The sequence below is a fragment of the Geotrypetes seraphini genome, chromosome 8 (assembly GCF_902459505.1).
Source record: "Geotrypetes seraphini chromosome 8, aGeoSer1.1, whole genome shotgun sequence".
NCBI lineage: Eukaryota > Metazoa > Chordata > Amphibia > Gymnophiona > Dermophiidae > Geotrypetes > Geotrypetes seraphini.
The window spans coordinates 174,692,695-174,705,115 of NC_047091.1; the positions used below are offsets into that span (position 1 = coordinate 174,692,695).

Sequence of the window (12,421 nt, forward strand, 5' to 3'; positions counted from 1 at the left end):
TCTAGAACACCAGAGAGTAAAAAATTCCAGAACCCTAAACAGTAGCAGGATGCCAGAACCCCAAAAAGTAGTATGATTCCAGAAACCCAGAGAGTAAAAAAAATTCCAGAACACTAAACAGTAGCAGGATACCAAACCACAAAGAGTAGCAAGATTCCAGAATCCCAGAGAGTAAAAAAATTACAGAACTCTAAAGAGTAGCAGGATGCCAGAACCCCAAAGTATAGTAAGATTCCAGAACCCCGGAGAGTAGCAAGATTCCAGAATCTCAGAGAGTAGCAGGATACCAGAAACCCAGGGAGTAGCAAGATTCTAGAACCCCAACGAGTAGCAAGATTCCAGAACCCCAAAGAGTAGCAAGATTCCAGAATCCAAGAGAGTAAAAAAAAAATTCCAGAACCCTAAAGAGTAGCAGGATGCCAGAACCCCAAAGTGTAGCAAGATTCCAGAACCCCAGAGAGTAGCAAGATTCCAGAACCTCAGAGAGTAGCAGGATACCTGAAACCCAGGGAGTAACAAGATTCCAGAACCCCAAAGAGTAGCAAGATTCCAGAATCCCAGAGAGTAAACAAATTCCAGAACCCTAACCAGTAGCTGGATGCCAGAACCCAAAGAGTAGTATGATTCCAGAAACCCAGAGAGTAAAAAAATTCCAGAACCCTACACAGTAGCAGGATACCGAACCCCAAAGAGTAGTAAGGTTCCAGAATCCCAGAGAGTAAAAAAAATTCCAGAACCCCAAAGAGTAGCAGGATGCCAGAACCTCAAAGTGTAGTAAGATTCCAGAACCCCAAAGTGTAGTAAGAGTGTAGTAAGATTCCAGAACCCCACAGAGTAATAAGATTCCAGAATCCCATAGAGTAAAAAAATTACAGAGCCCTAAAGAGTAGCAGGATGCCAGAACCCCAAAGAGTAGCAAGATTTCAGAATCCCAGAGAGTAGCAGGATACCAGAAACCCAGGGAGTAGCAAGATTCCAGAACCCCAAAGAGTAACAAGATTCCAGAATCCCAGAGAGTAAAAAAATTACAGAACCCTAAAGAGTAGCAGGATGCCAGAACCCCAAAATATAGTAAGATTCCAGAACCCCAAAGAGTAGCAAGATTCCATGCTACCAATCCCAAGATAAGCAATAGCTTCCCCATGCAAGGTGTACTTAGGAAATCCTTTGCGTCCAACTACTCAGAATTGCCACTGACAAGATACCATTTTCCATCTAAATTCCCTTAGTTCTTCCCTCCTATCACATGTTAACAGTATGCCGCTGGTGTCTGTGTGAGCCAAGCTGAAGCCTCCATCCTCTATATCAGTCATCATGTTTTAAAACAAAGCAAATCCTAGAAGCGCATGAAGCGTCAGTCCCTACAATGAGCTGCCTTTGTTTTCAGAATCACAGCCACTTATGCTAATGCAGCATTTCGATAGCCTTTTACATACTACAAAGTTTTCACAAGCCCTGATACAAAAAATGAATAGTAAAAACTGTACAGCTTATTAAAAAGGTATTTTAAAAAGCACGCCACAGGAAAAGATACTGGAAGGCGACAAAAGAAACAAAGCAACGTAGGTGAGTTCATATTTTGAGAAATCGACCAGGTACTTCTTAAAAACACTTTATTTTAAGCGGTGCAGAAAACATCTAACGCACCTCTTTGTCGACAGAGGCAAAGCAGGTTATATAGAACAGAAAATAAATGGAGGAATGGAAAGAACCGCAGTGCTATCCCTTGGAGAAACGGCGCACGGCTGTAAGATGAACACAGTTTATATCGCCGCTGCAGGAAGCTGATAATTACAATCCACAGCCAACACACTGCGTACAGGCAAGAGGCAGGTGTAGATTATAGATTTCAGGGTCCTGGGCACAGCTCATACAGGGGAGAATCTTTCTTAAAAGGGCAAAGCCAGCATGCTTTTAACTCACAATTCAATGCACTTTCTTACAACATACCCAGTCTTGTTTTTCCCTCTAAAGCTAAAAGTCGCAGAAGGCTTGAAGGCTTGTGTTGAAACAGCAGGCTGTTTGTTCCTCAAGGGTTCTGGGCAGTAGCTCCTCACATTCCCTAACAAAGTAGGGAATGTACTAGCGATGTGTATTTATTTTGATTTCAAATATTTTTCTTAAGATTTTTAGGCAAATGCACAAAATACAAAAAACATGTGCAGCAGATGCCAAATCCTCTATAATAAAACCCTAAGCGCGCATGCGCCCTTAGGAGGCCATGATCCCTGCCGCCATGCTGTGTGCTTCCGTGCCGCATTTCATTTGCGACATGTGGGGTGGCTTGTGGCGCGTGCGCGAGCTTGGAGGCATGCAGTGGATTGAGTGACATACAGTGGTTTGTCTCAGCAACGGTGGAGTTTGTCGTGCTGGTGCTGCGAGGTGTCCCATGCTGGTAAGAAGTGGAGAGGGAAAGGGGGCTGCATTGGGGAACGGGTGTGCTGGGGGGCAGATAGCAATTATGCTTTGCTCTGGGAGGGTGGGGAACAGAAGGGGGCCACAAAGAGACAGGCAAGCAAGGTGCAACAGAGAAATACAGGGACAAGGGGAGGTAAAATGAAGGGAGAAGGGTTGCTGCTTGATAGGGGGAGCAGGGAAGAGGTACTGCTGGACAGGGGGGAGGTAAAACGAAGGGAGAAGGCCTGCTGCTGGACAGGGGGAGCTGTGAAGGGGTGCTGCTGGACAGGGGGGAGGTAAAATGAAGGGAGAAGGGCTGCTGCTGGACAGGGGGAGCAGGGAAGGGGTACTGATGGATAGGGGGGAGGTAAAAGGAAGGGAGAAGGCTTACTGCTGGACAGGGGAGCAGGGAAGAGGTGCTGCTGGGTAGGGGGAGATAAAAGGAAGGGAGAAGGCCTACTGCTGGACAGGGGGAGCAGTGAAGGGGTGCTGCTGGACAGGAGGGAGGTAAAACGAAGGGAGAAGGGCTGCTGCTGGACAGGGGGAGCAGTGAAGGGGTGCTGCTGGACAGGGGGGAGGTAAAACGAAGGGATAAGGGCTGCTGCTGGACAGGGGGGAGGTAAAACAAAGGGAGAAGGGCTGCTGCTGGACAGGGGGAGCAGTGAAGGGGTGCTGCTGGACAGGAGGGAGGTAAAACGAAAGGAGAAGGCTTGCTGTTGGATAGGGGGAGCAGGGAAGGGGTGGTGGTGGACAGCCGAGGAAAAAGAGAGAGAGAAAGCAAGAAAGACAGACACATCTATTCTAGCACCCGTTAATGTAATGGGCTTAAAGACTAGTGTATGATAACAATATTGAACAAATAACAATTTCATAAAGCATACAAGAATATGAAAGCTACAATCACACAAGGCAACTCCGAAGGAGTCAGATGGTAAAACCCGGAGAGGGAGGAGAGGTTTAGACCATGCTCAGTCAGTAAGTGATGGTGAGGGAGTGGGAAAGGGAGGTATTAACCAAGGAGTTATAGATGTGTATTTATTCATTTCAGTCCATTTCTGCAAGACTGGATGGGTTATGGCTCTGTAACACCCATTTCATGAGACCTCTTTTTAAATAAGAAAATGAGAATTCTTAAATACCAGTGTCAATTTTATTTTAAAGCAGGAGTGTGCATAAGTTGGAGTGCTGTAGGACTGAAGCCATCTCATGCCCCTGAATTAATGGAGCATTACCATACTGTTTTAGGGTTACCAGACATCCAGGAAAATCCGCATACAGGACTGGCCGGGCTCCAGGCCCTCCAGAAGTGGCCGGAGCTCCTCACAAAGCGATGAAGCTTTCTGGGGGGGGGGGGGGGGGGCGGGGTGGGAGGGCGTAACAGGGCGGGGCTGGAGGCAGAGCCAGACGGGGCTGGGACAGATCGGGGCAGGGCTAGAGATGGAACGTGGCAGGGTTATATGTTCGGATTTTATCTTATTTTTTTAATATGGTAACCTACACCGGCTGAGCTATAGCCCTTTTCAATGGTTAATCAGGGCTACGGACCAAGAGGTAAACCGAAGATATAGACAACGTGCAGTTTACATATAAAGGGCCATACTGAAACAGTAAGCCAGAGACAAACAGCGTTTTAAAATGGAGCTACAGACAGAGAAGAAAGCCAGCGCTGCAAAAGAAATGTTGTCAACAACAAGAGGCCATACTAGATAATAAAGGAAAAATGGCTCAGCCTAACTTGCACTGGCTTTCTTTAGCAGAATTTTGTCGCCAAGGTGATGTTTTAAACTTGGCGCTAAGCTAGGGTTAGCAGATTTTAGTTAAATAAAATCCGGAGCAATAGCCCCACCCCCATCCCCTCAACCTGTTCTCATTGGTCGGGAGGGCGTTCGCTGCTTTGATTGTACTGTTTTTATAGTGCTTTGGATATTGTATTAGGAGGGGAGTCATTTTGACGGTTTTCTCTGTCTGACTTATTCAATAAAAATTGTTTCAAGTTAAATATTGTACTCATCTCTACCAGCTCCACTGGGAGGCTACTTTTTCTGCACAGAAATATTTTGCTCTTGTCGAGTGTCTCCTTGCCTCATTTGTTTGGCTCCTCTTTCTGGAGCCTCCTTTCCAATCAAAAATGGCCGACTCCCATGTATCCTACCTGTCGCTCTCTGTGTATCACAGCTGTGATCACCAAGTCACCGTCATTTCTCTAAGCTTCTCTGTAATTTGCTGAGAACTCAGATTTGGAAAGGCAAGTGGATTTTATACATTTCTTCATCATTATCCCTTTCTGTACGCAACCAAAAACATGCTAATATCTGCCTTCCTGTTTAATCCCCTTTTTTCCAGGATATATCACAGAGAGGCCTTAGGTACTGGGTCAGTTCAGGTTTTCACAGGGAACAATTTTGCTGACTTGTAGCAATTTTCACAGATTTACTTCCAGTTCCCCCCCCCCCAAAAAAAAAGAGCCAAATATGAGATGCAAAAAATATATTTCTCTTATTTTAAAACTGGGATACCGTTTAGCTCTAAACCTGGATTCATGAAATTCTTTGGCTCCCCCCCCCAAAAAAAAAATTATGCATTAGTTTAGGGGTGTCAAATGTCGGTCCTCGAGGGCCGCAATCCAGTCAGGTTTTTAGGATTTCCCCAATGAATACGCTTGAGACCTATTAGCATACAATGAAATCAGTGCATGCATATTCATTGGGGAAATCCTGAAAACCCAACTGGATTGCAGCCCTCGAGGACCGACATTTGATACCCCTGCATGAGTTGAACCATGTGGAGCTTTCACCTGTTGAAGAGGTTGTTCCGGCTGACCATTCTCAGGAATCCAGTCGGGTCTGTGACGGAATTCAGCTTGTTGTTCATCTCCTCGTACTGTTGGTCCATTAGGTCCCCGGCCTCGCTCTCAGTTTCACTGCTAGCACAGGCCCTGCAACAGGAAAACACAAAACGGAGAGCTGTCTTCAAGGGAAAGGCCACATGACGTCTACCGATCATCTCAGAACTTGATTTCTCGACTCGCGCATATGCGCGCAGCCATCCCCCGAAATCACAGGGCCCGATGTTCAAAAAAATTGATAGACCTCACCTTGAAAGTTACGCGCCTACATCGGCCTCTTTGAAAATTTACTAGGATTGCGTGCACAATGTTATATTCACAATCGACCAAGGGTAGGATTCTATAAATGGCGCCTATTAAATAGATGCCGGCCGGCCGCACAGCAATCAAACTTAGGTGCCATTTACAGAATCGTGGCTAGCGGCGCTATGTAAAAACCTAGGCGCCTGAAATGTTGGCAAGGGTTTTAAAGGCCTAAACATCATCATCAAATCTCATTTTTTGATTTCAGAACATTTTGATAATTGGCATGAAGCTGATACCTGTCCGACAAGGACTTATAAACCAAATATAAACCTTGTATGGTACCAAATGGATATTGATGGAAACAAATATTATTGATCGACACCACTGCAAATCTCTAAGGGCTCCTTTTACAAAGCCACGCTAGCGGTTTAATAGCATGTGCTAATCTGCCGTCCGTGCTAGCCGTTACCGCCTCCTCTTGCGCAGGTAGTAGTTTTTTGGCCAGCGCGGGGGTTAGCGCGTGATAAAAAAGTCACGCGCGTTCAACCCGCTAGCGTGGCTTTGTAAAAGGAGCCCTAAATCTATATAGGAAACATTGCAGGAATTTCTGACTTAATAATGGCGGAACTTAAGCGATGTACAACTTCATAAGAAACAGAAAAACGAAGACTAACAAAGTAATTTCTGATTTACAAATCTGAGTCGGGTGGGTAGGAAGGAAAAGTTACAATTCTTTATTATTAAAGAGAAAAAAACAAAAAGGGGAAAAACGAAAGGGAGGGTAAAAAATTTTCGGGACTTAAAGCAACTGGTTATAGGTCGGAAGGAGAAAGATTAAAAGCGTCATTAAAAAGATAAGTTTTTAGGAGTTTTTTAAATGAGGTAAGAACTTTTTCTTCTCTAATGTACAGTGGTAATGAGTTCCACTGTTGTGGGGCCATAACTGAAAACATATCTTGTCTTCTGGTGCCTATAATTTTTAGAGAAGGAACGGTTAGGAGGGTTTTGTGATGTCGAACGTAGAGACCGAGAGGTGTTATAAGGGATTAACATTCTGGTGATAAATTGAGGTTCATTAAAAATTAAAGATTTATAAACTAAAAATAAGATTTTGAAGGTAATTCGGTGGCTGATGGGGAGACAATGAAAGTCTATCATTAAGGGCGTGACATGAACAAATTTTTTGGCATTATAGATAAGTTTAACAGCTGTATTTTGAATTAGTTACAACCCTCTTTTTTCTTTTTGTGTAATGTTAAGTAGAATAGAATTACAATAATCGATTTTGGCTATAACCATGATGCACAAAAATAGGTCAAATTTATATTAAGAAATGTGTGTATATACTTTTTTTAATGCTCCTTTGCTCCCCCACCTACATTTTCCGCCTATCTAAAAGCGAGAGCTAATATTTTAATTAAAGCCTCCCAAAAGACCGCAGGTAGAAATCCCATTTTACAAGTGTTGCTGTTATGGTATTCCTCTTTTAATAAGAACAGAAAGGTGTTAATAGCTTCATCAATTTTTTTTTTCTGATCCATTTCCCAGCAAACAAGCGTCTGTAACACTGAAGCTACTTTCACAGCTGGTGCTAAATGGCTCTCCAGTCGTGAGTGGAAGCAGAAATGCCAAAGACCTAACGGGAGCTCGAGGTGGTCCCTTTTGCTTCTGGCTTGCGCTAAGCTTGACCTATAAACAAAGCAACCTCTCCTGTTTAATAGGCAAGCCTCGAGTCTGCAAACATTTTGAGCCACGTAAACGCGCGAATATCCAGAAACAAATTGTCTCGCAGTTGGCGCCGAAACAACAAAATGGTTTTGGTCTGGTTCAGGCCATGTCCGGCCGTTCACGTTTCAAGTGCCCAAAGATCCCAGAATCGAGGGCTTTTGCTCTTAAAGTCATGTGCTGGGCTTTTAAAAGAACTTTACACTGTAAAAGGGAGTGGTTAGAGCCACAGCCTGATCACCCTGAGGTTGTGGGTTCAAATCCCACCCTTCTCCTTGTGACCCTGGGCAAGCCACTTAAGCCCCCACTGCCCCAGGTGCATTAGACCGAGTGTGAACTTGCCGGGACAGGTAGGGAAAAAATGTTTGAGTACCTGAATGTAAACAAGTTAGGATATGAATCAAGAACCAATTCTTCGTTTTCTTTGTAGTTTCAAGTTTAGTTTTCAAGTTTTATTAGGATTTTATATACCGCCTATCAAGGTTATCTAAGCGGTTTACAATCAGGTACTCAAGCATTTTTCCTATCTGTCCCGGTGGGCTCACAATCTATCTAACATACCTGGAGCTATTGAGGATTAAGTGACTTTCCCCAGGGTCACAAGGAGCAGCGCGGGGTTTGAACCCACAACCCCAGGGTACTGAGGTATTTGTATTTTTTGTTAGTCGATATGTAGCATGTCTCCCCAGACTTGTGGGCTTGAAGAGGAATTTTGTGTTGTATGTATAATTATTGTAAAACCTTGTGTAAGAATCCTTTTTTTCTTGGTATCCTCTGATATTAAAAATTGTTAAATTTGCATATAAAAATAAAATATATATAAAAAAAAAAGGATATAAGTGATATATAAAAAAAACTGCTTGCAACCAATAAAATACAAAAATATTGAGCGTATCCCATGGTAATGCTTTAGGGCCCCAAATTTTTCTAGGGGGCCTCAAGCATTATATATTTATACATCTTTGGATAATATTACAAGCTTGGTTTTCTTTGGTTAGTGCTGATTATCCTCTTCTGAGATCAAGGGCTCCTTTTACTCAGGTGCGCTAGCGTTTTTAGCGCACGCAGGAAATTACCGTGCGCTACGCTTCTAGAACCAACGCCAGCTCAGTGCTGGCATTAAGGTCTAGCACGCGCGGCAATGTAGAGCGCGCTATTCCACGTGTTAAAGCCCTAGCGCACCTTAGTAAAAGGAGCCCCAAGTGTTGGGGTTTTTTTTGGGGGGGGGGTTTAAATTAATAGACTATTGCCGTTTTCCCGGCCTTACAAGGTGGTCTAGAGGGCTTTCGGGGCAGGAGCGATCTTCCTACACTCCTGCCCTGTGCAGATCGCCATGAGGAAATGGCTGTAGGGAGTTCCCCTCGCCTCGAGAGACTATGGGAACTCACAGCAGCCATTTTCTCATGGCGATCTGCACGGGGCAGGAGCGTAGGAAGATCGCTCCTGCCCCGAAAGCCCTCTAGACCACCTTGTAAGGCCGGGAAGGAGGCAGGGAGGTGGGGGTGGGTCAGAGCCGGATAATCGCAGTTTTTCGCCATTCGCGATCCGACTCTGCCCGTATCCCCGGGCGTCATCAGACCTCAAGTTTTGTATGGGTCACTGGGCAAATTGGATGGGCAGTACAAGCATGGTTTGCACAAATGTACTTGTTACACTTCTCCCACGTTATTCGCGGGGGATACGGGCAGAGTCGGATCGCGAATGGCGAAAAATTGCGATTATCCGGCTCTGACCCACCCCCACCTCCCTGCCGCCTTCCCGGCCTTACTAGGTGGTCTAGAGGGCTTTCGGGGCAGGAGCGATCTTCCTACGCTCCTGCCCCGTGCAGATCGCCATGAGGAAATGGCTGCTGTGAGTTCCCATAGTCTCTCGAGACGAGGGGAACTCCCTACAGCCATTTCCTCATGGCGATCTGCACAGGGCAGGAGTGTAGGAAGATCGCTCCTGCCCTGAAAGCCCGCTAGACCACCAGGTAAGGCCGGGAAGGCGGCAGGGAGGTAAAAAATATGTTTAAAAAAATTTTCCCCCTCCCCAGAAAAAAATTGCGATTATGTAAAATCGCGAGTGCAGAAACCGCGAATGGGGAGGGGGAAGTGTACATCGATTAAAACCCATGCTATCGCCATATGATTTTCATACAGTCGTTCAGGCTATGGTCTTGTCGAGACTTGATTACTGCAATGCCCTGTACCTTGGAATAACAAAAGCAATGTGCAGGGCACCGCAGGTAGCTCAAAACGCAGTAGCAAGATCGCTATTTGGATTGTTGAAATATGACCACATTTCGCCCTATCTCCAACAACTGCACCGGTTACGAGTTGTTTGAAGAATGCAATATAAAGCGGTAATGATCTGTCCCCAGTTCTTGTATGGAATCATACCAGAGTTGTTTAAAAATAATATGCTTAGTTATTTATCAAGCAGGTCATTGCATTCTGACAATTTAGCTTTACTGAAAACGAAAGCGAACCCAAGTTTGGTGGAGACTGGTGGAGTTAAAATATGGAACTCCCTTGTGGGCCAAATACAAACATAAGAATTGTCGCTGCGGGGTCAGACCAGTGGTCCATCATGCTCAACAGTCCGCTCCCGCGATGGCCCTTAGGTCAAAGACCAGTGTCCTATTTGAATCTAACCTCACCTGCGTACATTCCGGTTCAGCAAGAACTTGTCTAACTTTGTCTTGAATCCCCTATAACAGACTCCGGAAGAGCGTTCCAGTTTTCCACCACTCTCTGGGTGAAGAAGAACTTCCTTAAGTTTGTACGGAATCTGTCCCCTTTCAATTTTAGAGAGTGCCCTCTCGTTCTCCCTACCTTAGAGAGTGAACAGCCTGTCTTTATCTACTAAGTCTATCCCCTTCAGTATCTTGAATGTTTCAATCATGTCCCCTCTCAGTCTTGTCTTTTCAAGGGAGAAGAGGCCCAGTTTCTCTAATCTCTCACTGTAGGGCAACTCCTCCAACCCCTTAACCATTTTAGTCGCTCTTCTCTGGACCCTTTCGAGTAGTATTGTGTCCTTTTTCATGTACGGTGACCAGTGCTGGATGCAGTATTCCAGGTGGGAGCGTACCATGGCCCTGTATAGAGGTATGATAACCTTCTCCGATCTGTTTGCGATCCCTTTCTTAATCAGTCCTAGCATTCTGTTTGCCCTTTTCGCCGCCACCGCTGCGCATTGCGCGGACGACATCATTGACTTGTCAATCAGAACTCCCAAGTGAAAGGGGCCCGTTTAGAAAATTGCTAAAGACACAATTATTTGTAGACGCCTTTTTCTAGTCAGTAATTTTCTCTGGTTTAGCTGAAGAATTATTCATGATCTTTTTAGTTAAGCTTTTGCTGCTACTTTGCAGATATATTTTTAGGACTTTGTTTGTTTGTTATTATGTTCTTTTATAATTTATGTAAGTAATTCATGTAAACCGTTTAGTTTTAAACGGTATAGAAAATTTTAAAATAATTAAAAAAAAAAAAATAGTTTCTCCACACAATCCCTCTTCCTCGCTCAACACATTAACCTCCAGATAACCCCACGCAACATTTTAAAAAAATTGTTTTTGGATGGGTTTTTAATCGTGTGGTCAATTACCAAGCAATTTAACCCACTAAAAATTAATTTAAGTTGCCTAACGAAAATCTGCATTCTGCAATTAGGATGCCTAACGACACCTAACCTAGGTGCATTTATAAAATCAAGCCCTTAGCGCCCAACTTGAAACAAGCTATTTTGAAGGTGTTGCAGGGGCGGAGTCAGCCACTGGCCAGTTAAGTCGGTCCTATCTTTATGTGGTTCACCAAGGCCAGCATATACTACATATCGCATTGGTTCCGTATTCCTGGATATTCAGCGCTGGAGCCTGGACATGGCCTAGCTGTGAGTTTCCAGGGACAATGCCGGCAGCAGTCAGCAATTAGCTGATTGCCGCCAACTCAATATTGGGCCCTAAGTTTCCAAGTTTATTTCATCTTTCATATATCGCCTAATCAGTACGCTTTCTAGCCAGTTCACGGGGTACGAACTAAAATAAGAAAGAGAAAAAAAGAAATACAATGTCAAATAGGAAAGAGAGAGCAGATAAAATGCTATGCAGATTAGATGGTTAAATATTGACCCCCTAATCTAGGGTTACCAGATTTCCTCTTTAATAAAAGAGGACACCTGGCCTTACCCCATTCTGCCCCAGCCCCAGCCCTGCCCCCACACAAATCTCATATCTCCTTCCCCGAGCTCGGAGCTACCTGCATGGCCACTGGCGCAATGACATCATACGCATACACAGAGGCCCTCCAGACATGGCCCCAAGATCAGGGCCTTGCAAAACCCGGACAAACTGCCAGGTTTTGGAAATCCCTCCAGGACATGCCCAGTACCCTAATCGATATAGAGAACGCACTTTTTTTTAACAAAATAAGGTCAATTCAAGAAAGATCACCTAATGTCTTGCTTTTCTCAGGGAATGGGATGGGTAAATCAAAACTACAAGTCTTTGCACGCAATAGGGTAAACTCAGGACTGGATCAACCCTGTTGGGCGAATCTGGATTCAGTTGGCAATCCTACACTGCAATGACCTAATTAGACTAGATCAGGGGTAGGCAATTCCGGTCCTCGAGAGCCATAGGCAGGTCAGGTTTTCAGGCTATCCACAATGAATATGTATGAGATGGATTTGCATGCACTGCCTCCTTGAGATGCCAATCTATCTCATGCATATTTATTGTGGATATCCTGAAAACCTGACCTGCCTGTGGCTCTTGAAGACCGGAATTGCCTACCCCTGGACTAGGCGTTGGGTGGGGATGGGGGGGTGGATTATGAAGCACATAGGGGAGTTATCCCCCTGTTTCTGCAAACAGTTCCAGTGCTGCAGAGAAAATCAGTGAATTAAGCTTTCAGGGTTAAAAAAAAAAAAGCTTTGGAAACGTTCTTTGCATTTTTATACTTGATACTTGACGCCACCTTTCATTCAAGGGTAAGGGTGGGAATAGGAGGGATGATAATTTATGTGTGGAATTATTTGAATTGTATTTTTGTTTAATCCATTTATTACAATGTTATAATTATTATTAAAACAATGGGGGGGAATGGGGGAGAGGAGTATGGGGGTATGGGAAGGGGGAAGGAAACAGGGGGAGTGTATGTTTTGAGAGATGTAATGGGTAATATGGAAATATATTTTGAAGGAATGATAGACATATGATAAAAT

At 44.5% G+C, this 12,421-nt stretch overlaps 1 protein-coding gene across 5 annotated transcripts in view; it reads right to left on the minus strand.

The window, feature by feature from the left end:
* TTC28 (tetratricopeptide repeat domain 28) overlaps window positions 1-12,421 on the minus strand; it is a 1,476,681-nt gene that overhangs the window by 149,437 nt on the left and 1,314,823 nt on the right. For all 5 annotated transcript variants that reach the window (XM_033956276.1, XM_033956279.1, XM_033956281.1 and 2 more), the window contains one exon: window positions 5,192-5,332. In XM_033956276.1, the coding sequence (XP_033812167.1) occupies window positions 5,192-5,332 (141 nt within the window). The remainder of the gene's footprint in view (window positions 1-5,191; window positions 5,333-12,421) is intronic.